This window comes from Biomphalaria glabrata, chromosome 6, assembly GCF_947242115.1.
Source record: "Biomphalaria glabrata chromosome 6, xgBioGlab47.1, whole genome shotgun sequence".
NCBI lineage: Eukaryota > Metazoa > Mollusca > Gastropoda > Planorbidae > Biomphalaria > Biomphalaria glabrata.
Window position 1 is genome coordinate 21,001,613 of NC_074716.1, and position 27,877 is coordinate 21,029,489.

A 27,877-nucleotide genomic window follows, 5' to 3' on the forward strand; every position below is an offset into this window, starting at 1 on the left:
TGAAAAACTCAAAAACATTGAATAACCAAATACTCAGAAAGAAACATTAGATGGTCAAAGATTCAGAAAGAGACATTAGATGACCAAAGATTCAGACAGAATCATTATATAGCCAAAGATTCATTAAAAAAAAAGCATTACATGACCAAAGATTTAAAAAAAAAGATGAAAAATTTAGAAAGTCCCCAATATGTATTGGCCATAGACCTATATATATTATATCTAGACTGGAAATCAGAAACAAATTCTTATTCGAGATTGATCGATTCATATATATATTTTTATCTACATAACTTTTTCAACTCATCGAATGGCCAGATGGAAAAAAACTAGAAAAATCCATTGCAATTGGAGAGCTCTCTGACATCCACAGAACAGAAAGGGAAGCACTAGCATTTGCTGCTACCATGCTAGCAAATGATCCAAGTACCCCACACAGTCAGATTGTCTTTCTAACCGATGCAAAAACAACCCTCCAAAGCTTGGAAAACTTATATAAAAAGTCTCAGGACAGCACTTACACAGCTCAACAACAAATAAACTGTTATTCAATGAATACCAGCTCATATACAATTAGAAGGAAATGAGAAGGCTGACACACTCGCCAAGAGTGGGAGAACAAACTCACAATTAAACTCTGCACTATATCCAGAAGAAATGAAGAAACTAATAGTAAATAAAATAAATGAGAAATGGACAAGCTCTCATCCAAATCACAAGAAAGATGATGCTTATTATAGGCAGAAAAGAAATGAGCTACGCTGATGTAAAAGCGCTGGAAATTGGAAGGGGTCAGAGATGTCAGGCAAAGATGAATGGGAAAAGGGGGTAATGGTAGTGCCCATCGCATATTAAATAAAAGTGAGCTGGTTATTGATCCCGTTAGGGTGCCTGACATGTAAATAAGTTTGTTTGAAAGCAAAAAACATTTTTTGAAAAACCTGAACATTCTCCTAGCCGATAAACATACTCACGATGTCTTTTCATCCCCACCTCTTGTGGTATTCAGGCAAGACCGAAACCTACAAGACATATTAATGCACACTAAACTCTGCAACATTTCGAGTGAACCTGACATTTGGCCATGTAAGCGACGCAACTGTCAGACCTGCAAACACACGCTCGCCACACCCACCATCACGTGTCCTAAAATGACCATCAAGATCAGTGGCAAATTTAACTGTAATAGTAGAGGAGTCATATATGCTATAATATGCTCAAGGTGTCAAATGATCAATATTGAAAACACAGGCAGGACCTTAAAAACACGACTCCAAGAACTCCTTAGAGACATTCGTAATTTTGCATCTAAGCCCGTCTCTATCCATTTTAATAACACACATCATAGGGGTACCACTGATCTCCTCGTCACTGCAACGACAAAAACACCCATCTGCAGATCAAAAACAAACTTATTTACATGTCAGGCACCCTACAACCTAACGGTATCAACAACCAGCACACTTTTATTTAATATGCAATGGGCACTACCACTAACCCCTTTTGCCATTCATCTTTGCCTGACATCTCCGCCCCTTTCCGATTTCCCGCGCTTTTACACCAGCATAGCTCATTTCTTTTCTGCCTCGATAGAGAACAACATCGAACAGATAAGTTAACTTAAGACTATTTTGTGTTAATTGTTTGTCTTTTTTTGTTTGTTTTGTAGCTGATGAAGGCCTCGTGGCCCAAACGTCCTTTGTTTAACATTCTTTGTTGTGTTAAAAGATCTCCATGTCCAGTCTAGATATAATATATATATATATGTCTATGGTTTTGGCTTTTATATGCCAGGTAAAAGAAAATGGATCACTTTAATGCAGGGATGCCAAAATGAAAAAGTCACCATCACAGAGATAAAGACAAAAGGCAATATGAATAGTAGTCATGAACTTTTACCTGCATCTTTCTGCCCATACTGCCAGAATTGTCAATGACAAAAATAATCTTGTAATCTTGAATGAGAACTGGGGGAGATGATTGTTCTTCTATATGTTCATAACAAACATCATGCTTACTTTGCAAGTTCACTTTATCTTCAATGGAGGTCAGTTGTAATTTTCCAGAACAAAACTGACATTGCCAAATATTGCCCTGTTGAAAGTAAAAAAATATTAATTTATCAAAATTTAAAAAAGCAACAACAAGGAAAAAAAATTACACTTTTCTTAGAAACTGTATGAATTGTATTTACAACTTACTGAATTTCCTTAAGGGGTATTCTATTTTAGTGACTTTAAAGGGGTTAGTTTAATTATTTAACTTGACTGTATGATAGACTAACTAACTTTAATGTTGATAGTCTAAATTACAAACTTTTAAAACAATTCAATATTTACATGTTGTTGCCCATATCAGATTATAAACCAGAGCTGAAATACTAATAGCCACTCAACTATTAAGAAATCCTACAAATAAATAGTCACAGTAGAGACAGCAGATGAAGCTTACATCAACTGACAAAATATGTAGGTCACACATAAGTCTGCAGTCTTCCCTAATATCCAGACTTGCTGCCTTGCCATCATATATTCATGATTGAACCCAGACATCTTTGGTAAAAGAATTCAAGAAGTCTTAGTTTCTTTCTCTATAGCACCCATGTCTCAGATCAATATAGAAGGATTGAGAGAACCACTGCTTGGTAGACACTGATTTCTGTAGGCAAGCGAAATTAATTCCACAAAACTTTCACTTGGAGGTGTCTGAAAGCACTACTGGTCCTAGCCAGATGGTTATCAATTACCCTTAAAATTGCTGCATAGTTTGATACTGTGCTTCCAGAGATGTAAATTGTCCACCATGTTAAGGGGGGTGTCCATTCTGTGTGGCTGATTAGATTTTATTGGGTGACCTCTGAAACATGTTTTTCCGAGGTTTATTGTTTAGTGTAAGCAAGTAGAAAGTGATCATCAGCATAGAGAAGCTCTGTTATGACCATTTCCATGATATAGGATAATAGGCACTGAGGATTGAACACATTGCCATCTGAGCAGAATTTGATGTAGATGCCTTCATGCAGTTGCTGCCTCATTTGACCCAACATTATGCCAAAAAATATAGCGAACTGAAAGGAGCATGCACACAGCCCTGCAATATGTCATTCTCTATGGGGAAGTGATCATATAAGTCACCATTGTGTCTAGTTTGGCCTTTTTGCCTCATATGAAGCTGCTTGAGAATGAATAAGAACCTAGGAGGGCATTCGACCTTAGTCAAAATCCTCCATAAGCAATCGCGACTGACAGTGTCAAAAGCCTTGGTTAGCCACACAAAGGAAAGGTATAGGTCCAGGTTCTGCTCAAACAAATATCATGTGGGATGAATGTCTATCAGCTGAATCAGCTCTAAAGCCACTAATCAATAGTTTACAAAAATTAAGAACAAAGTCAATAATATGAAAACAAACATTTGTAATGTATTGGTTCATTCAGACTCAGATTAATGTTAGATTCAGCATATCAATATTTAACTTTGAAAATTGTTTATATTTACTTTTCATTTTAATTGGGTTTTTTTCTTGTAATAAAAATATTGAAAATAAATCATATTATCTAGCTCTGTTTTTTTTCTCAATATTTTTGTTAGATATTTTGGTATAAAATTTAAATATGCTATTTACCAAATCATTTTTCACCCAGTTATCATGTTCTGAAAAATAAGCCCCACAGTCAGGATTATTACACCGAGTCATGAATTTCTCTTGCAGATGTAAATCTGGTTCTTCTTTAATTTTTGCCAGTTCAATTTTCAATGTGTTGGTAGTAATGTTCTTCTTTTCCTGTTTAATATTATAATAATAATATATACATATATATAATAATATAGTATAGTAATAGTAATATAGTAATAATATAGTATAGTATATAGCATGTATGTGTAGGGTCGCATTATGAAGCAGGTCTTTCCAAATCAAGTCAATAAATCTAAGTAGGAGAAATTCCAATGTGCAAGTTAAAAAAAACAAAATGAGGGTTCCTAAGAGCGAAAAAGAGACAAGGCAGTGAAATTTCACTGTAAGAGATACTGTGACAAGTCAAAAGCTCGCTGTCAGAGTCACTCAAATTTATCACAGCATTAATTATTATTATTCATTATTTATTTATTTTATTTTAGTTATTTCCCCGTCCTATCCCCAATTTCTTCACCCGCCCCACCTTTCCCTCTCCAGGCTAGACTTAGTCCACCACCTCAGCGGCTTTTTCACTTATCTCCCCTTGATCGGGGAAAGATAAACACAGTCTCTTTAATCTCACCCGCAGGATGTCTGACAGCCGCTGTGGACACCACCTTGGGTGGAATGAGAGTCAATCTTTCTTCCCCCCCCCCCCCTCTCCCACGTCTCTCTTTGATCTAGGAGATCACTCGGACCAACACGCCTTGTGACGCTCCAAGGTGCGACTCTTGTCGGACTTCACCCACGTGTAAGATAATTCTTAGCCTAGGACATTTCCTGTTTCCGCCCACATTTTCCAGGCCTATATATAAGGTAGATTAAATCATTTATTCTCATTCCTAGAGGAATACCTGGTGCCTCCCTCAGGTGTCTGCCTATTTACCTGCCTATTCATTTGGCATTATCTGCCTATTCATCGGATCACTTGCCACTTGCTATTGAGTATCATCTACTGCCTACGTGGATCTACTCAACTCTACAACTTGGCGCTATCGGATCTATTTGCCCACCTGTCAACTTATTAGGTGCGACGTCCCTGTAGACCCAGATCTGTGCGAGACGTCATAGCTACGCCAAACCCTCTGCAACTCACTGGACTTATCCTGGCCACCCGCCCTACTGTGCCCACTACAGATATCAGAACTTTGGATTGAGACTCCACAAGAACTGTATCACCGGCGTCCCTCTACCCGCTAGAGCGCCACCTCCAGCTGCAGAACCTCAAACCAAGATCACAGCCAGCTGCGACATCAACAGGACAACCAGCTAAGTTCAGAAGACAAAGTGACATACTCTCTTATTAAGTGCAAGAGTGATGATTAAATATAGTATCAATTAGAGATAGATGCAAACCCTCCCCCTTTTTAATTTTATCCTTTTATGTAAATATTTATGTAAATAAATATTCTTCATTTTTAACTTTTGTATCTCTCTTTCATTGCTTGTCTCGTTGCGTGCCTGCTCCCGATTTATATGCTGACGGGTTGGTGTGTGATAGCTTTCAAAAATAATCATCCCCTAGACACTAAACGCGCCAAACACACGTCACTTTCCCCAACCTGTCACAGATACACTAATTCATGGGCTAAAAAAAGTATTCTAGGTTGATAGTTAAAATATGGCGCTTTATTTAAATTTAAAAAAAGAAGGGGGTGTTCCTGCCATAGTAAACAATATAAAGACTAGGAACAGGTGTATACTGCTAGACTACTTTATATTTATGAAATACCACTCACTGACTGATCACGAAATCTCTTTAACTCTTGTATGTATCTGCATGAAATTTCATAAACAGGTTCCTTTTATCTCCTAGAAGATCACTAAGAATGGTTTTTGACAGAATCACAACCTCAGGACCACAATTCACAAAAAATATACAAGCTTTCTATTAAAACTTTGTATTTTTATTTTCGGTATTTCCCCCAAAAGGCAGAAGTCTACATATCAAGCATTAAAAAAAAATATCATGAGTTTCGTATTTTTTAAAGCATTTTTTTGTCTTTTTTACCTAAGACTTCTTATTTTAATATGCCTTACATCATTTACACTTCCAATTAAATACTATCTAAAAATACTATTAAAGGATAAGTTTAAAACTAGACATAACCTAGATGCTATGTATAGATTTAAAAGCTAAAAAGTGTGTGGTTAAAAGTTAAGGGTTGTCTTTTTAATAAATAAAAGACCATAAAGTGTGAAAGCACATGTTTGTGTGGTAAGTGGTTAGGTTCGAAAAGCAACATAAAGAAGATAAATAATGAGAAGCTGAAGAAAAGTCAGAGATTGTATGCAGGACTAACATTTTTGTTGTGGGAGAGAGGTAGTGGGGGGGAGGGAGAACAGGGGTACAGATAAGTAAATCAAATGTCTAAGTTGGGGAAATTACTCAGAGGCACCCTAAAGATCCCAAAATTTAAAATCCCAGTCTTCACCGGGATTCAAACCCAGGACCCCAGGTTTGAAAGCCAAGTGCTTAACCTCTCAGCCATCTGGGGTCCTGGGTTGTGAAGACTGGGATTATAAATTTCCAGATTTTTAAGGCACCCCTGAGTCTATGCAATTCTAGTAGGTACCTGACTTTAGTTGGGGGAAAGTAAAGGTGGTTGGTCATTGTGCAAGCCACATGACACTCTGCTCATTAACCATTGGCCATAGAGACAGATAACTTAACATCATCTGCCCCAAAGGTCGCAAGATTTGAGAGGGAAACTTTACTTTTTATATTATACAAAATGATAAAGGTATGTATCTTTATTCAGCATATAAAATACTTGAGAGTGATTAAATATGTTTCTGTCATCTAGCATAAACCAGCTAAGTTTATTTTTAGTTTGCTGCAATCATCTCCATAGCAACGTCAAGATTGATTGTTGATGGGTTTTTGTAGCAAGCATGCTTTCTCAGAATAGAAGGGATTCCATGACCGTGAAAGGAGCTAAGAAGACCATAAAAGTGGCTTAAATGCAGAGAGGTTAAAGAATAAAAAATGTTTGGGAAGGACAAAGAAAAGTCAGTTGTAGAAAAATCTAGTTGAGTTAAGTTGTAGTTTGAGCTGTAGAACCAGAACCATTGTTAGATCTAGTTGTAATTATGAGCTTGAACAAAGAGAGTTAACTTGTTTAATTTTACTGTACAGTGTGTATTTCATTAAAGTGATTCCTAGTTCCAGAATAAAAGCTTTGTATTTATTGTTGAAGGATCTTCATTGTTTAAATTAATAGTTGTATTTGAATCTCAGGCATTGATGATCTTATTTGAGTGTTCAGTAATTGTTAAAAAATATAAATCTACACTAAATTATAATATCAGAAACACAATCTCATCGTAACATCATTAAGACTTCTTTACATCTAGCACTCAAATACAAAAGAAGGTCACAATTACAAAGTATTACCCCTCTAACAGGATGATCCTCTTCTACTTCATTTCCCATGTCCATGATTTCACATTCAAATCCAGCTATACCATCTTCATCATCATCATCATCCTCTTCTGTTTGAAACCATAAATGTGTATAAATTTAAAGAGTCAGTATTCTTATATGACTTTCAAAATTTATATATAGCCTTTTAACTGTCTTTATATAAGAATTTTAAAAAATAAATTTCAAATAACCTGGATATTAAATTTTTTTTTGGTCATCTTATTCTATGACATTTAAATTGTAGATAATTTTCCCTTTACTAACACAGTACAAAATTGTGCATGTTATTCCAATTTTTTAAATGTTTTAAAACAATTGTCTCTGTTTTTTTTAAATATAGATTTGCACACTAAAACTACAATTATATGATATAGTTTAATAGTTTTATGTATAAACTTCTAACTATCTTGATATTTGATTTGATCTATAAAAAAAATCAATATCCTGAATTTGCATTATGAGATGTAAATTGCATATAATTTTACTTATAATAGCAAAGTAAAAAGTGGTTCATGTTGTTCAAATGTTGTAAACGTTTTAAAATAATGAATTCCTTTTTTTTTTGTAAACACATTGATCTGCACACCAAAACTGCAATAGATCTACAGTGTTATAGGCCTATATGCGTATCTACATCAACTTTGCAATAAGCAATATAAAAAAAAGTAAATTGTTAAGCATTCTCACAGTTTAAAATGACACTATAAGCATAAAATGTTTGTCACAAAACATAATTTACATCAAATAAAATTAGAATAATTTACATTTGAAAAAAAATTTGTAATTTACATCAAATAAAATTAGTCTTATTAGAAACTTGAATATATTGTATGTGGGCAAAATGGAAAGGGGTGACATTATCATGTTAAATATTTATATATATCTATTGCCATTTTTTTAGATCTCCACACAACATTTTTTGATAACCTCCAAAAAATTTTCATGTTCAAATGATTGTCCAAAAAATGCCTTAGGGCCATATGCAGTGCATTAGCCTTTTATTAAAAGAAAATAACAGGCCTTAACTGAAGGTTATTAGTGAAACAAAAGATTAATAAACACTAACCACTTTCAGATGTGTCCATTTCAGCTTCATCATCAGCAAGAATAAATTCAGATCCAAAGTCCATAGCTATATATCTATATTTATGAAAAATATTGATTATTCTAAAATCTAAGACTAGTAGATCTCTATATATATATAGTATGTAGGTCAAATTAAATTTATCTAGGTATAAATTCCTAATATAGAAGTACTACATAATCTAGATCTAATTAATAATTAATATACATATAGCTAATTGGGGAAAAAAACAGTAATTTGATTAATGATCTCACTATATTAGCTGGTTATTAGGCATTCATTAATGTCAATGATTCTTCTGAATAGATAGTAGGTCCTATAGGAGGGCACTTGTAGCCAGTAGGACAAGAAGGGGGGTATGTTGGGGGGACCTTAATTGTATTATGCAAAAATCTGGCTGCCAGATCTCTCCCTCCTTTGCTACTTAAGGGCCCCATTTGTCTAAGGGGGTTAGGAATGGGCCCGGACGGGCTAGGAAATTAAAAAATGAGCCCGCACAACTATCCAGATCCCCATGCAGGCCCCTAACTCAGCCCGACCTGAACAGAGAGCTTTGCTGGCTGGGTCATAGAGAATACCAGTGGCGTCACTAGGGTGGGTGTCACCCGGTCAGTCAACTCAGGGTGTCACCCCCCGCTCCCCCCTCAAAAAAATTTTTTGTTTTTTTTTTAGCCATTATACACATAATCTAGACTTAACTACATCGAGTCATTGTTAAAAAAAACTATAAAATGAGTGTCAATCAAATTTTAAAATTCAGTTGTTACAATTTATCTATAGTTTAATTTTGCAACAATCCAACCTTAAGTAGCTTAATTTAATTACAATGTTTTTTTCTTTTTTGGATTTCAAACTTGAAAACTTATCAATAATCTACTAATCTTCATTTTAAATAAATTTGCCCGTTGTGAAAATGTCGTCTGTTCCTTTGTCGAACATATTATAAAATGCTTTTGACAAAGTTGTATTAGCCACCACTTTGTCAATAGTTTAAAGGTAGGCCTACTCTTATGTATCTTTGGCCTTCTAGTGCACCTTCACGGTAAAAAAAAAAAAAAAAAATAAAAAAATAAAAAAATTAATAAAGTTAGGTAAAATAATAGAAATCTGGCAGTAGATCTAAAGGCTATAATTTTAGAACGAAAAATGTTTTCCCATTGTACCAAACATTTTAGGCAAGAAGCATTTTCTGAAAAAGAATGTTGACCACATAAATTAAGTGAATGTTATACACATGTATTAAATAGCTTTTTTGCTGGTTCTTAAAGTCTTCTGTACTCCTCCATGGCTCCAGACATTGAAGCTGCATTTTCATATTCCTAAGCTCGACATATCATAAATTCAAGCTAACACAAGCCTAAACCCCTTTCTAGACATTTTAAGATATTAAGTTGATCTCATCAGCTTTCTTCTCCCTTAAAATCTTATAACTTTTGAATCTGATTAATGTGTGCTATGTCATGTGTGCTTTCAAACACAATACAAAGGTAATTCTGAAGTATATCTTTTACGTGGTTTTCTAAAACATTTAAACTATTCAACATTATAGATACACTTTCAGTTATGGATTTTATCATGAAATGTCAAATAGTCTGATTTTATAGAAACAAAGTGTGTAATTTATCCTTCCATTGTTTTTCTTCTTTACATCAATCATAGCAACAACTTTCTTGTCAATTGTATTTGTAGCCAGATGCCCTCGTTTTCCCATTTTCCAATCCTAATGACTATTCTTCATACGTCTTTTGATATTCCAATGTCAGACTTTATTTCAAATACTTATTTAATTAAGTTACTAATTTGAATTTAATTTCTATAAAATTAGTTGAAAAAAGTTGACAACAAAAACACAATTTCTTGCTATTAAGTGACTAAATCATCCCAAATAGCATCAGAACCATTCTTTTAACAACATGCTTAGTTTTCCTTTTGCTCTGGATAATTTTCTACGCAATTATGTGACATTGGCACATGACAAGAAGAAACTATCCCTAAAATAATAATATAATAATAATCTTTATTGTCCGTAAGTCTATATCATTCAACTGATTCATTGTAACATTTCCTTCATCTTGGCTAGAGTTTCTATCACATTCAAAATCTGCAATTGCATCATCATCTTCAGAAATCTCAATTGACACTTATTTACTTAACAATTCTGCAAAATTTACATTTACATAATCTGAGATTTCAATATTTTATGCCTGAAGAATGTCGCCTTTTTTTAAACAGTGACTTTGGTTGGCATATTACAATGATATTACAATGCTTGCAACTATTGTAATAGATTCGATAAGCTAATATACAACTGAAAGTAAGGTTTCATGATCTGCTTTTGATATAAAGTATGATGTAACGTTTTGGACAATTTGTAGAGTTTCATAAAAAAATATAAATATGTTTAGCCGAAATATTTTTAAAAATATATATAGATCTGTTTATTAATTGTGAATAACATGTAACAATATATAGCCACTGACACTTACTTTCTTTTAAATTGTCAGTTATTTTAAAAGTGAATTTTTTTTTCACTTGGGTGTCACCCCCCTAACGGGTGTAACCTGGTGCGGACCGCACCCCCCTAGTGACGCCTCTGGAGAATACTGAATATAATGATCATAATCTAAATCTAGATTTATATTATATAATAGATCTATATATCTTATGTAGCCTATCTAAATATATACGCATATCTATAAATTTGTATAGATTTTGTATTTTACATAGATCGAAACTATAGACAATATGAATATATATAAATATATATAGTTTGTTACTAGTTTAGTAACAATTAATAGTATTAGTAGTAGGCCTAGTAGTTATAGATGATTAGAATTAGATGTCAATATCATAATAATAATGTAAATAATATTGATGTAGATTGTTTGTAGATTAATTAAATTTATTAATATCACCTAGTCCGAAGAAACCTGGACTTTTATTATAATTACTAATAAATTTAATTACTAGTTATATAGATCTATTTATAATATGACTTAAGTCGTAAGACTATGATCGACTAGTATGACTTCGATTTAGATCTAGACAAAGCTAGATCTATAATCTATACAGCATACTAGTAGGCCTACCTATGAGTATGACATAGTGTCTATGACATGATAGCCATAGACATGGCGAGTCTAGAGTCTAGAACAGAACTCTAGATATGTCTATAGTCATAATAGTCTATTCATTATTCATAATCATAAATCTAGTAAATCTAAGCTTCGATAAGTAACTATGATTAGTTAGAATTAGATCTAGATCTAGACTCCAATACTTGCCAATAGTAATACTCCACCTAGTCCAGGTTGACACACTCTTCTCTTGAGTTGAGTGATGAGTCTCTTCTGACACTGATACCAGTGTAACCAGTGACACTGACACTACTGACAGGAAATATTCGAACAAGAAAGATTAAATAAATTTTATTAAGATTCTAGGAAGATCTAAATCTAGATCTAGTATATATCGTACATCAAATCAATATAACAATGTAAATCAAACTGTAGATAAACTGATCAAGTTGGTTTATCAAATTCATAAACTGATAAACCTATTATTTTTAACGTTGGACGTTGGTAGCCTATATAATATAATTATATAGAAGATCTAGATCTACGGCACATTAGAGAATATTCATGTCAAAATTATTTTCCCCGATTTTATATTTAGAATCTAGATTCAGTGGTTCCCAAACTTTTTTATCTCCTAGATCCCTTGCCATGTTTTGTGGTTTTCGGTAGACCCCCTGCTTAACTTACCCGGTATATTGCATTTTTGCAAATTCATCAACTCCATTTTTTAAAACTAATTTCTAACTGTAGTGAGTATAAGAATGAAAAAGTAATTTAAAGCTACATTTAAAGTTACAGATGGCTGCCTGGTCGTGCGGTTTGCGCACTGGACTGTCGTTCGGATTTATCGACGGTCGAGGGTTCAAACCCTGCCCGCTCCCATCCCCCGTCGTCCTGCAGGAGGTTTGGACTAGGAGGTAAACTATCTTCAACTCTGAAGGAACATCCGAAACATGTAAAACATATTCTACAAACATCTAGGCTTTTTGTATTCGTAAAATTCAAATTTAAACCAATTAAAATAACAATTAATATTTATTACTGGAATTACCGAACACACTGGAAATGTTGCCTTTTTTTTTGCACGTCTATTATCCATTGCTATGGATATTATGTTTCATATAGGAATTTGTTGTTCTATGATATAATCATAAACATTAAATATTAATTAATCAAGTAATTAATTTGCCTTGTGTATCATTGTAAAAGTTTTCGCAAGCGCAGTATCTCGTGTATTTCTTGATCTTTTACGTGTGGCTCAAATATTAAAGGGAAACTCCGATAGTTTTTCCGCAGAACTGTTTTCACTAACAGGAAAGAAGGGGCGAAGGTGAGTAACTGGCACCTAAGCCAGTAACTTTGAGCAGGGGTTTTGAACTCAAAACCCCCAGGTAAGGAGTTTTAAACTTAAAACCCCCTGGTAATGGTTTTAAACTCAAAAACCATTGGCGCTGTGCTGGGGCAAGTGATGGTTTAGTATTAAAATCTCACCTAAAATAAACAAAATCAAAAGAAAAAACCAGTCACTTAATTCCAATCCCCCCTGCGGGGGTGGGGGATTTCATTTCGGGGGGGGGGGGTCCCTGGCTACGCCCATGCTGACTATACACGGTTAAATTTAGTTAGTCTAATCATAACCCCCTTCAGTGGGTTTTGAGGTTAAAACCCCCTCTTCTATAAAACAAAAAATCATGCAAACGACAGTCACCAAATTTCATGAGCATAGCCAAGGGGGATGTGGAGTTTAGAACACCCTCCAAAATTTTTTTTACGATAAACCCCCTCTTCGATATAAGACTAAAGCATACAAAAGTCACCAGTTTCTATGAGCGTGTAATAGCCTATAAGAGGGGTTAAAATTTTGAGTTTTAAAAAACCCTCCAGAGGGCTTTAGGTTAAAACTCCCCTCCACAGCGTTTTGAGCTTATAACCCACTTCCAGCAGGGTTTGAAGCTAAGACAACTCTTCAATATAAAATTAATGCATACTACAGACAGAATAATTCTATGAGCGTAGCCAAGGGGGTTTTTACTTTAAAACTTCCTTTTTCGATATAAAATGTAAAGCAAACTACAGTCACCAAACTCTATGAGCGTATAGTCAAGAGGGGTTACACATTTCTACCAGTTGTTGGGCTCCATTATTAAAGTGCAGAGAATAGCAGATATGGTTTTTGAACTAAAACTTTTTAACAGCGGGATAATGCACTGTAGATATACCTCAGAATATGCATTTTTTGTTGGTTTTAAATACCGGAAATAGTGCTTGGTGCTGGGGCTCTGTCCCATTCTCTGCCATGGGAGCTCACAGCGTCCCCCAGACACTGGCGGATCCAGGGGGGGGGGCGGTAGGGGCGATCGACCCCCCCCCCCCCGAAGTGGGGGCGGACGAATTTTAGCATAGAATTCACACAATTTGTACACGAATTTATTACTTATGTTAATAATATCTACTAATTATTTATATTTAAACCTATTTTTAGATTATTTCGCCCCCCCCCCCTTAGTATGTTTGTCGATATGGTGGGGTCGGGAGGGGGCGATGGCATCAATTCTGCCCCCCCCCCCTTAAACTTTCGAGTGGAGGGGGCGGTCCAATTTATATGTAGAAATCACGGTTTGCTAACAGAATCAATTGAATATTTATATGATTAAAACTTGTTATTGATATTTTAACCTTTATATTATGTCGTTCCCCTGTTAGCCGATGGGGTGGGGCTCGAATACCTCTACTGCCCTTCCCACCTAAAACATTTGAGTAGGGGGGGCGGTCCTACTTTTCTAAGAAATCATAGTTTGTGAACAAAATTAGTTGAATTAATATATACATTTTATATTATGTCGCTCTCCTTCAGGTATTTTTGCCGATTCGGTGGGGTAAGGGGGGGGCGATCGCATGTACTGCCCTCCCCACTCTAGCCCTCTGAGTGGGTGGGGGCGGTCCTATTTTTAATTAGTTGAATATGTATATAATATAAACTACGTGAACCCATTGTATATTATGTCGCACCACACTCTAATCTCAAATTTTATCATTAGTAAATATAAAATGAAAAAGGGTTGTACCAGGTGGGAGGGGCGATACATGCAATCACCTTCCCCCCATGGGACAAACCAATACTTTTTCTTTTTGTATTATAGTTAAGAAATTACAAAATTTAAAAAAGTCTGTCACTAATATAATTTATACTTGCTATAAAGTTAAATTCTTATATCGAGTCGCCCCAACCCTATTCTTTAATGCCAAATGCAATCATTAGCAGAAATTATAAAAAGGAGTGAGGATTAATCATTTTCACTCTATCGCCCCTACCCTTTCCATACAGAGTTTATGTAATTTCACATGAATTTATCATAATTATTTTAAGAAAAACTTTGCTTTGGAAAAGTTATAATTCAAACGAAATTTTTCAGTATAAGAGTCACGATTGAGATGAGTTCTAAACCCAGATAATCTTTTCCTAGTCGGTTTTTTCCAACATTTACTCAATCTGATATTTTTCTAGTTAAATAAGTTTTGGACTATAACTCACAATTTATGCTTGAATTTTATTGAATATTATTTATGGAATAATTTTTTTTCGGCAGCGATCCTCAAAGCCTTAATCTAAAGATGTGGGGTATCTTATCTTTTCAAGGAACAAATCGGTTTATTTTGCAATGTATTATGGGCCTAAAAATTTATATTAGAATAGTTTTAAACATTATTCGAAAGGTCCTTTATTATAGGATGAATAATGAGCTTTTGTGAAGAAGAATGCTTTTCTTCAGTGAAGAATGTAAGAAAACGCTTTTCGTGATTGACCCGAACCCCACTGATGAATAATGACCTATAAATGTCAGGAGAATGAGTTTCTGCAATGAAGAATGCAAGAAAACACCTTTTGCGTCGGGGCTTCGCCCCGAACCCCACTGATAAATAATGAGCTGTAGATGTAGGGAAAATGTGTTTATGCAGTGAAGAATGCAAGAAAATGCTTTTTGGGTCGGGGCTTCGCTCCGAACCCCACTGATAAATAATGAGCTATATAAATGTCAGGAGAATGCGTTTCTTCAGTGAAGAATGCAAGAAATAGCTTTTGGCGTCGGGGCGTCGCCCCGAACCCCACTGATAAATAATGAGTTGTAGATGTCAGAAGGATGCGTTTCTGCATTAAAAAATGCAAAAAAAAAAACGCTTTTTGCGTCGGGGCTTCGCCCCGAACCCCACTGGGGAATCTTACAGCGCTCCCCCAGACCCCCAAGCTTGCAAGAGAAAGGCCTCAACATGACTTTTTTTATTTTTTCGCCGAAGGTTGAGAAACAATGCTCTATTTTATTCTCATATATATATACTGTACGCACGTTTATGCATAGGGTTAGGGTTTACTCGGCGTTAGGGTTAGGGTTTGGAAAAAAAATCGCCCCCCCCACTCCAAAGTTCTGGATCCGCCAGTACCCCCAGACTCCTGGCTGGCAAGGGCGGGGGGTGTTTACAGTTTTTCCACTAACTGCAGGAAGAACCTATTCTATGGTACATTAAAAATACACGTTTTCCGAAAGAATGAAGCTCACATTTTCCAAAAGAATGAAGGTCACACTTTCCAAAAGAATGAAGGTCAGAATATAATAAAGAATAATTAGGTAAACAGACACACATAAGCAATATTTATGGCGGGGGTTAGGATCCTGAAGTGTCTCTAAGTTTAGTGATTGAAAATTATCTAATGATGTTAGTCTAATCAAATTCGAATATCCGTTTGTTATGAATCTCACTGCTCTATTTCGTGTCTGTTCCAGTTTCTTAATGTTTTCTTGAGTTGAGGGATCCAAAACAGAGGATGCATATTCTAATATTGGCCTAACTAAAGTAAGACGGCATTTTAGTTGTATGTTTTTGTTTGATTGGTAAAAAATTCTTTTAATTAACCCTAATGTTTTGCTAGATTTTTTAATAATTTCATCAATATGGGGTTCTATGATAACTTTTCATTTATTGTTACACTAAGATATTTTGAGTTTTTAGTCTGTATGACTGGTTTACCATGACCAAGCAAAATATAAAAAATATAAAAAAATAGTCGACCGGCGGCGTAGCATACGCCGCTATTTTGCAGGGCCGGTCTTAGGCCACTGCAACCTAGATGCGACCGCAGTGGGCCCCTCACTTTTATAGGACCCGCGCTAATTCAAGGTGTATAGGCCTACATAATTAACTTAAACCATTTTATAACTTAAAACAGATTTCCCGCGCCCTCCTGTCGATTTACCAGGAGCTCCTGGAAATCTCCCGAAATTACAAAAGATACGAAAAAGTCGTTAAAATATACGGAATATATAGACAAAAATTGTCATTTTGGGGTATTTTCTAATACAAACTCTTAAATTTCACTTATTATCCGCTTATTATCCGCTTCCCTACCCAAACTCGGCCCCTTCAGAGTTGACGATAATTTACTTCCTAATCCAAACCTCCCGCAGGACGAAGGGGGGTGGGAGCGTGCAGGGTTTAAACCCGGGACTATCGATAAATCCAAACGACAGTCCAGCGCGCAACCGCACGACCAGGCAGCCATCCGTAGTGACCGGTGAATACTTGTTCTCCCCCTCTTGTTTTTTTTTTTTTTTTTCGTGGGGTGACTATCGCAGAAATAAGAGAGTGATCTTTCCTTTACTTCTTCTTACTTCGTCTCGTCCAAACACTTGAGCCATGAAGAGAATTATAAGTAGAGATAGAAGATCCTTTAAAAAAAAAAAGCTTATCCAAAGGGGAAGAACTATAAACTTAAAACTATATCTATCAATAATGTACAATAATTAATTGAGTAAGTGGATATTTTTTTATTGATTCATGTTTTATTTAATTGAAATTTCTTTGAGAACCACTTTTATTTTACAAAGCGCAATTTTTTAAGAAAGCGGGAATTTCCCTTGACGTGATTCTATATTAATAATTGGAAATTTCTCTAGTTCACACTCATCGGAATTTTATCTTTTTATCTTAAATCATGCTTAAATATTACAGACGTTACTTCAAAAAAAAAAAAAAGAAGATAATTACGTCCTACGCATTTCATGTACCAAACGATATAGTCATGCATGTTAATCGATACTATGATCCAGTTTTTCCCCCTCCCCCTTTTTTTCGCTCTTAAAATAAATAATCCAATAGATAATTATGAAATTAGCAGAGGAGGAATCGACTACTGTACCTTTAGTATTAATGGTTGTCACTGTCAATATAGGCCTATATGGATACGCATTTTTTCCCTTTGAAGTAACGTCTGTAATTTATAAGATTATACTTTCAACATGTAACATAAAGAATCAAAGAAACTCGGTTTATTTATTTCTTATATTTTTTTAATGTCGCCCCTTTGCAAATAAAATATATTATCTGAAAAACAAACGTACCTAATTCTTTATCTTAATCTGTACCAATTATTTGGTAGTACCGGGGGCATTTGAAATCCAATAGCTAAAACGAATGACTAAAGTCCCTTTCGTTGACTTCCTGTTATCCTCTTGGGTGTAAGAATATTAGTTTGACTGTGTTTTTTTTTCTTTATTAAACTTTCGGAAAAGCTTGTTATTTAAAACTCAATAAGCTATTACATTAGATACAGAGTATCTATTTATAGTGCCTTAAAATATCTATGTCTACGACAGTATGACTACTATACATAGAGTCTACATAACCAGTGGATGGGACACGAATTCCCGTTACTTCTGTCATCTTGTTCTATAGTTCTATATATATTGAGCTCACAGACCTATATAAATATATATAGGTCTGTGATTGAGCTATATTAGGTTATAGTTAATATAGGCGATTTTCATTACTTAAAGTCCTGATCTTTTGTAACGTGTATTGACATAGAAAGAAAAAGTAGAGGTGGATCAAAAAATGAATGTTAAGATTTAAACCATTTTAAGATAAGAATGGTAATCCAAATGTTTAAAATGTAACTATATTACAACGATTTTTTTTATGAAGTTATAAATTTTCTCGTCATACACACACAAGTAGACAATACAAGGATGAGAACATAACACACACAAGTAGACAATACAAGGATGAGAACATCACACACACAAGTAGACAATACAAGGATGAGAACATAACACACACCAGTAGACAATACAAGGATGAGAACATAAGACACACAAGTAGACAATACAAGGATGAGAACATCACACACAAAAGTAGACAATACAAGGATGAGAACATCACACACACAAGTAGACAATACAAGGATGAGAACATCACACACACAAGTAGACAATACAAGGATGAGAACATAACACACACAAGTAGACAATACAAGTATGAGAACATAACACACACAAGTAGACAATACAAGGATGAGAACATAAGACACACAAGTAGACAATACAAGGATGAAAACATAAGACACACAAGTAGACAATACAAGGATGAGAACATCACACACACAAGTAGACAATACAAGGATGAGAACATAACACACACCAGTAGACAATACAAGGATGAGAACATAACACACACAAGTAGACAATACAAGGATGAGAACATCACACACACAAGTAGACAATACAAGGATGAGAACATAACACACACAAGTAGACAATACAAGGATGAGAACATAACACACACAAGTAGACAATACAAGGATGAGAACATAACACACACAAGTAGACAATACAAGGATGAGAACATAAGACACACAAGTAGACAATACAAGGATGAGAACATAAGACACACAAGTAGACAATACAAGGATGAGAACATAACACACACAAGTAGACAATACAAGTATGAGAACAAAACAGACACAAGTAGACAATACAAGGATGAGAACATAAGACACACAAGTAGACAATACAAGGATGAGAACATAAGACACACAAGTAGACAATACAAGGATGAGAACATAACACACACAAGTAGACAATACAAGGATGAGAACATAAGACACACAAGTAGACAATACAAGGATGAGAACATAAGACACACAAGTAGACAATACAAGGATGAGAACATAAGACACACCATTAGACAATACAAGGATGAGAACATAACACACACAAGTAGACAATACAAGGATGAGAACATAACACACACAAGTAGACAATACAAGGATGAGAACATAAGACACACAAGTAGACAATACAAGGATGAGAACATAAGACACACAAGTAGACAATACAAGGATGAGAACATAACACACACAAGTAGACAATACAAGGATGAGAACATAAGACACACAAGTAGACAATACAAGGATGAGAACATAAGACACACAAGTAGACAATACAAGGATGTGAACATAACACACACAAGTAGACAATACAAGTATGAGAACATAACACACACAAGTAGACAATACAAGGATGAGAACATAAGACACACAAGTAGACAATACAAGGATGAGAACATAACACACACAAGTAGACAATACAAGGATGAGAACATCACACACACAAGTGGACAATACAAGGATGAGAACATAACACACACCAGTAGACAATACACGGATGAGAACATAACACACACAAATAGACAATACAAGGATGAGAACATAAGACACACAAGTAGACAATACAAGTATGAGAACATAAGACACACAAGTAGACAATACAAGGATGAGAACATAACACACACAAGTAGACAATACAAGTATGAGAACAAAACAGACACAAGTAGACAATACAAGGATGAGAACATAACACACACAAGTAGACAATACAAGGATGAGAACATAAGACACACAAGTAGACAATACAAGGATGAGAACATAAGACACACAAGTAGACAATACAAGGATGAGAACATAACACACACAAGTAGACAATACAAGGATGAGAACATAAGACACACAAGTAGACAATACAAGGATGAGAACATAAGACACACAAGTAGACAATACAAGGATGAGAACATAAGACACACAAGTAGACAATACAAGGATGAGAACATAAGACACACCATTAGACAATACAAGGATGAGAACATAACACACACAAGTAGACAATACAAGGATGAGAACATAACACACACAAGTAGACAATACAAGGATGAGAACATAAGACACACAAGTAGACAATACAAGGATGAGAACATAAGACACACAAGTAGACAATACAAGGATGAGAACATAACACACACAAGTAGACAATACAAGGATGAGAACATAAGACACACAAGTAGACAATACAAGGATGAGAACATAAGACACACAAGTAGACAATACAAGGATGTGAACATAACACACACAAGTAGACAATACAAGTATGAGAACATAACACACACAAGTAGACAATACAAGGATGAGAACATAAGACACACAAGTAGACAATACAAGGATGAGAACATAAGACACACAAGTAGACAATACAAGGATGAGAACATCACACACACAAGTGGACAATACAAGGATGAGAACATAACACACACCAGTAGACAATACACGGATGAGAACATAACACACACAAATAGACAATACAAGGATGAGAACATAAGACACACAAGTAGACAATACAAGGATGAGAACATAAGACACACAAGTAGACAATACAAGGATGAGAACATAAGACACACAAGTGGAAAATAGAAGGATGAGAACATAAGACACACAAGTGGAAAATAGAAGGATGAGAACATAAGACACACCAGTAGACAATACAAGGATGAGAACATAACACACACAAGCAGACAATACAAGGATGAGAACATCACACACAAAAGTAGACAATACAAGGATGAGAACATCACACACACAAGTAGACAATACAAGGATGAGAACATAACACACACAAGTAGACAATACAAGGATGAGAACATAACACACACAAGTAGACAATACAAGGATGAGAACATAAGACACACAAGTAGACAATACAAGGATGAGAACATAAGACACACAAGTAGACAATACAAGGATGAGAACATAAGACACACAAGTAGACAATACAAGTATGAGAACATAAGACACACAAGTAGACAATACAAGGATGAGAACATAACACACACAAGTAGACAATACAAGTATGAGAACATAACACACACAAGTAGACAATACAAGGATGAGAACATAAGACACACAAGTAGACAATACAAGGATGAGAACATAAGACACACAAGTAGACAATACAAGGATGAGAACATAAGACACACAAGTAGACAATACAAGGATGAGAACATAAGACACACAAGTAGACAATACAAGGATGAGAACATAAGACACACAAGTAGACAATACAAGGATGAGAACATAAGACACACCATTAGACAATACAAGGATGAGAACATAACACACACAAGTAGACAATACAAGGATGAGAACATAACACACACAAGTAGACAATACAAGGATGAGAACATCACACACACAAGTAGACAATACAAGGATGAGAACATAAGACACACAAGTAGACAATACAAGGATGAGAACATAACACACACAAGTAGACAATACAAGGATGAGAACATAAGACACACAAGTAGACAATACAAGGATGAGAACATAAGACACACAAGTAGACAATACAAGGATGTGAACATAACACACACAAGTAGACAATACAAGTATGAGAACATAACACACACAAGTAGACAATACAAGGATGAGAACATAAGACACACAAGTAGACAATACAAGGATGAGAACATAACACACACAAGTAGACAATACAAGGATGAGAACATCACACACACAAGTGGACAATACAAGGATGAGAACATAACACACACCAGTAGACAATACACGGATGAGAACATAACACACACAAATAGACAATACAAGGATGAGAACATAAGACACACAAGTAGACAATACAAGGATGAGAACATAAGACACACAAGTAGACAATACAAGGATGAGAACATAACACACACAAGTGGAAAATAGAAGGATGAGAACATAAGACACACCAGTAGACAATACAAGGATGAGAACATAAGACACACAAGTAGACAATACAAGGATGAGAACATAAGACACACAAGTAGACAATACAAGGATGAGAACATAAGACACACAAGTAGACAATACAAGGATGAGAACATAACACACACAAGTGGAAAATAGAAGGATGAGAACATAAGACACACCAGTAGACAATACAAGGATGAGAACATAACACACACAAGTAGACAATACAAGGATGAGAACATAACACACACAAGTAGACAATACAAGTATGATAACATAAGACACACAAGTAGACAATACAAGTATGATAACATAACACACACAAGTAGACAATACAAGGATGAGAACATAAGACACACAAGTAGACAATACAAGGATGAGAACATAAGACACACAAGTAGACAATACAAAGATGAGAACATAACACACACAAGTAGACAATACAAGGATGAGAACATAAAACACAAGTAGACAATACAAGGATGAGAACATAACACACACAAGTAGACAATACAAGGATGAGAACATAAGACACACAGGTAGACAATACAAGGATGAGAACATAACACACACAAGTAGACAATACAAGGATGAGAACATAACACACACAAGTAGACAATACAAGGATGAGAACATAACACATACAAGTAGACAATACAAGGATGAGAACATAACACACACAAGTAGACAATACAAGGATGAGAACATAAGACACACAAGTAGACAATACAAGTATGAGAACATAACACACACAAGTAGACAATACAAGGATGAGAACATAAGACACACAAGTAGACAATACAAGGATGAGAATATAAGACACACAAGTGGACAATACAAGGATGAGAACATAAGACACACAAGTGGAAAATATAAGGATAAGAACATAAGACACACCAGTAGACAATATAAGGATGAGAACAAAACACACACAAGTAGACAATACAAGGATGAGAACATAACACACACAAGTAGACAATACAAGGATGAGAACATAACACACACAAGTAGACAATACAAGGATGAGAACATAACACACACAAGTAGACAATACAAGGATGAGAACATAAGACACACAAGTAGACAATACAAGAATGAGAACATAACACACACAAGTAGACAATACAAGGATGAGAACATAAGACACACAAGTAGACAATACAAGGATGAGAACATAACACACACAAGTAGACAATACAAGGATGAGAACATAACACAACAAGTAGACAATACAAGGATGAGAACATAAGACACACAAGTAGACAATACAAGGATGAGAACATAAGACACACAAGTAGACAATACAAGGATGAGAACATAACACACACAAGTAGACAATACAAGGATGAGAACATAACACACACAAGTAGACAATACAAGGATGAGAACATAACACACACAAGTAGACAATACAAGGATGAGAACATAAGACACACAAGTAGACAATACAAGGATGAGAACATAACACACACAAGTAGACAATAGAAGGAGTTGAACATAACACACACAAGTAGACAATACAAGGATGAGAACATAACACACACAAGTAGACAATACAAGGATGAGAACATAAGACACACAAGTAGACAATACAAGGATGAGTACATAACACACACAAGTAGACAATACAAGGATGAGAACATAAGACACACAAGTAGACAATACAAGGATGAGAACATAACACACACAAGTAGACAATACAAGGATGAGAACATAAGACACACAAGTAGACAATACAAGGATGAGAACATAAGACACACAAGTAGACAATACAAGGATGAGAACATAAGACACACAAGTAGACAATACAAGGATAATAATAATAATAATAATAATAATAATCTTTATTATCCGTAAAGAAATTTGTCTTACAATTTGTGCATTACACCAAACAAAAAACATTATAACTATAAGAAACCAAAGTGTACATTCACACCAGAATCACTCATAATTTACATGTGACAAAGTTAATACCAGATTGTTCTTATTTAATGATTTGATTGCCAGGGGAACAAAAGAGTGTTTGTGTCTGTTTGTCTTTGCTATCGGTGTCTTGTATCTCTTTTGTGATGGTAAAATCACAAAATCCTGACACAAAGGGTGATTCTTTATTTCTAGGATCTTGTTAGCTTTTTTATAGATGTTTGTCTCAAACAACTGCCCAAATGGGGTTTGTTTTTTGCCAATGATTTTGCCAGCAGCATTGAGGATTCTATTAAGTTTATTCCTATTTTTAATGCTCAGATTGCCATACCAGGCAGTGATATTGAAACTGAAAATATTGCAGATGTGAGCGTGATAAAACATAGCCAAGGCCTTTTCGCTAACATTAAACGAGGACAGTTTTCTTCGTAGTCGTAATCTTTGCTGCCCTTTTTTGCCTAATCAGTATTTGCAGTAAAATTTAGTTTATTGTCTAGGATAGTACCAAGGTATTTAAAGGTTTGCACAATTTCAATAGTCTCTCCAGCTACAGAAACAATATCATTTTTCTTCTTGTCCCTGCGAAAATCGATTATCATTTCTTTGGGTTTTTTTACATTTAATAATAAAAAATTATCTTTACAGTATTCCTCAATGTGTTCTAATTCTTTGAAATACTCATTTACGTCTGAGCTCTCTGAGAGCAGGGCAAGAAAAGCCGCATCATCAGCAAATTTTGTGAAGGAGCAACAAGAACTATCGGATTGAAAATCATTGGTGTACAAAATGAACCACAATGGCGATGTCACAGCCCCCTGGGGCGCCCCTGTGTTAACTATGCGTTCATTAGATATAACATTGTTTACCCTAACCCTCTGAGCTCTCTGGGTCAAAAATTCATTAGCCCATAGTATTAGGCCTATGTATGGACTAATCTGCAACGCTTTCATCTTTTCAATGAGTAAATGAAGTTGTATAGTGTTAAAAGCTGATGAGAAATCAATAAAGAACAATCTTACATAAGTGTTCGGTAAGTCCAGATGTTTGTAGACACAATTTAAAATCTTTAGGATGGCATCGTCTACACCTTTACCCTTTTGGTAAGCAAATTGTAAAGGGTCTAACGTATTACAAAGATCATTCAGAAGAAACATTTAAACCAATTTTTCTAAACATTTAGACACAATGTAAGTAAGTGAAACAGGTCTATAGTCATTCATTTCCTTCGGTTTGGAAACCTTTGGCACAGGTACAATTATAGATGACTTCCACACAGGTAGTATCTCATGGTTTAGTAATGAAGTAGAAAAAATATCTTGGAAAGGTTCAGCTAGTTGTTCAGCACATTCTTTTAAGATTCGCCCTTTTATTCCATCAGGCCCACCAGCCCATCGCCACTCATAAATGCTCTTTTCTTTTTGATTATTTCCCGTTTTATTTTTGCAGTGACCCATGGTTTATTGTTGGGGTATATCTTGATGCTCTTAGTGCTGACACACATGTTTTCACAGAATCTGATGTAATTTGTCACTGATTCGACCCATTCTACCAGATTTGAAGTGGTCTCTTTGAACAAATTCCAGTCTGTGCAGTCTAGACATCCCTGTAGTTTGAGAATATTGTCTTGCGTCCATTCTTGTACGTTTTTTTGAATGATTTTTCCTTCTTTAAGTTTTGTACGGTAAGTAGGCAGCAGTTGTATTGTTTTGTGGTCCAATGATCCTAGTGGTGGCTTTTCACGAGATGTGAATGCTCCTTTGATGTTACAATAACATAAGTCCAGAGTTCTGTTTTCTCTTGTCGGACATGAAATGTGTTGATAGAAGGTGGGTAGGTCAACCTTCAAGGTGCATTTATTAAAATCACCCAGTATAACTACTGGTGCGTCCGGTGACCTTGTCTGAAACTCATGCACTACGTCAGCGATTATTGCAGCTGCAACTTCCGTTTTGGCTGTAGGCGGAACATAAACCAGGACTATGTAAATAACACCAAAGTCACGTGGCAAATAAAAAGGTCTCAATGAGAGCGCCAGTAGTTCTAGATCCGGACAGCACATTCTCTTTTTAACCGTGTAGTTGGTACAGTATTTGAGGTTGATGTACACACAAAGCCCCCCACCATTCTTCTTCTTAGACTCAGCCGTTCTGTCAGATCTCACGCAAGAGAAACCAACAATAGCAATCAGGCTGTCGTTGTCATCCTCCTCTAACCATGTCTCAGTAAAAGCCAATAGACAACATTCCCTAATTACGTGGTCGTAGCGTATATGGGCACATATCTCATCCACTTTATTTCTTATTGAGCGGACGTTAGCTAGAATAATCGTAGGAAGTGGTGGGCGAAACCCTCTTCTTCTCAGTCTTTGCCGTAGTCCTCCTTTTTTCCCTCTTTTCCTTGTACTAATAGAGGGAGGGTAGAAACAATTTATATGTGCATAACACGGTGGAAGAGGCTTCCTCTTTGAACGAAGTCCGAGGAGTTGATCTTTACTATAATGAATAGATCTAGTACTAGAACGGCCGCCATCTTGGCTCGCCATTTTTCTTCTTTTATTTCTAACCAAATAACCAAAGTTGAACAAGTCTAGATCTAGTAAAACGTTTAATGTAAATACTCATTGTGGAGCCCACCTTGAAAACAGAAGTCTTCATCTGCATAACTGATTACAAAAGAACATTCAATACAGGCCTACATCCAGCAAAGAAATAATAATGAATAATGAAAGCACAAATTGCATTGCAGCGCCATTTTGAAAAAAAAAACAAAAAAACATAACACACACAAGTAGACAATACAAGGATGAGAACATAAGACACACACGTAGACAATACAAGGATGAGAACATAAGACACACAAGTAGACAATACAAGGATGAGAACATAACACACACAAGTAGACAATACAAGGATGAGAACATAAGACACACAAGTAGACAATACAAGGATGAGAACATAACACACACAAGTAGACAATACAAGGATGAGAACATAACACACACAAGTAGACAATACAAGGATGAGAACATAAGACACACAAGTAGACAATACAAGGATGAGAACATAAGACACACAAGTAGACAATACAAGGATGAGAACATAAGACACACAAGTAGACAATACAAGGATGAGAACATAAGACACACAAGAAGACAATACAAGGATGAGAACATAACACACACAAGTAGACAATACAAGGATGAGAACATAACACACACAAGTAGACAATACAAGGATGAGAACATAAGACACACACGTAGACAATACAAGGATGAGAACATAACACACACAGGTAGACAATACAAGTATGAGAACATAAGACACACAAGTAGACAATACAAGGATGAGAACATAACACACACAAGTAGACAATACAAGGATGAGAACATAAGACACACAAGTAGACAATACAAGGATGAGAACATAACACACACAAGTAGACAATACAAGGATGAGAACATAACACACACAAGTAGACAATACAAGGATGAGAACATAAGACACACAAGTAGACAATACAAGGATGAGAACATAACACACACAAGTAGACAATACAAGGATGAGAACATAACACACACAAGTAGACAATACAAGGATGAGAACATAACACACACAAGTAGACAATACATGGATGAGAACATAAGACACACAAGTAGACAATACAAGGATGAGAACATAAGACACACAAGTAGACAATACAAAGATGAGAACATCACAAATAAAACCCAGTTTAAAAAAGGATAGTGCACGATGCTCTTAGGTATTGGAAGACTATGAAATGACATTTAAAAACCCTGACAGTA

At 35.4% G+C, this 27,877-nt stretch overlaps 1 protein-coding gene across 5 annotated transcripts in view; it reads right to left on the bottom strand.

The window, feature by feature from the left end:
• The window catches only part of LOC106078357 (circularly permutated Ras protein 1-like), a 28,329-nt gene extending 10,415 nt beyond the window's left edge, over positions 1-17,914 (bottom strand). Inside the window, exons 1-6 of one of the 5 annotated variants that reach the window (XM_056031843.1) lie at positions 17,654-17,914; positions 11,486-11,540; positions 8,167-8,240; positions 7,071-7,168; positions 3,623-3,781; positions 1,900-2,094 (exon numbers count right to left, since the gene is read on the bottom strand). In XM_056031843.1, the coding sequence (XP_055887818.1) occupies positions 1,900-2,094; positions 3,623-3,781; positions 7,071-7,168; positions 8,167-8,230 (516 nt within the window). In that variant the 5' untranslated portion in view covers positions 8,231-8,240; positions 11,486-11,540; positions 17,654-17,914. Of the gene's footprint in view, positions 1-1,899; positions 2,095-3,622; positions 3,782-7,070; positions 7,169-8,166; positions 8,241-11,468; positions 11,789-17,653 lie in introns of those variants that run through there. The other 4 variants (XM_056031842.1, XM_056031841.1, XM_056031840.1 and 1 more) reach the window with 4 other exon arrangements.
• Positions 17,915-27,877: the final 9,963 nt, after the last annotated feature.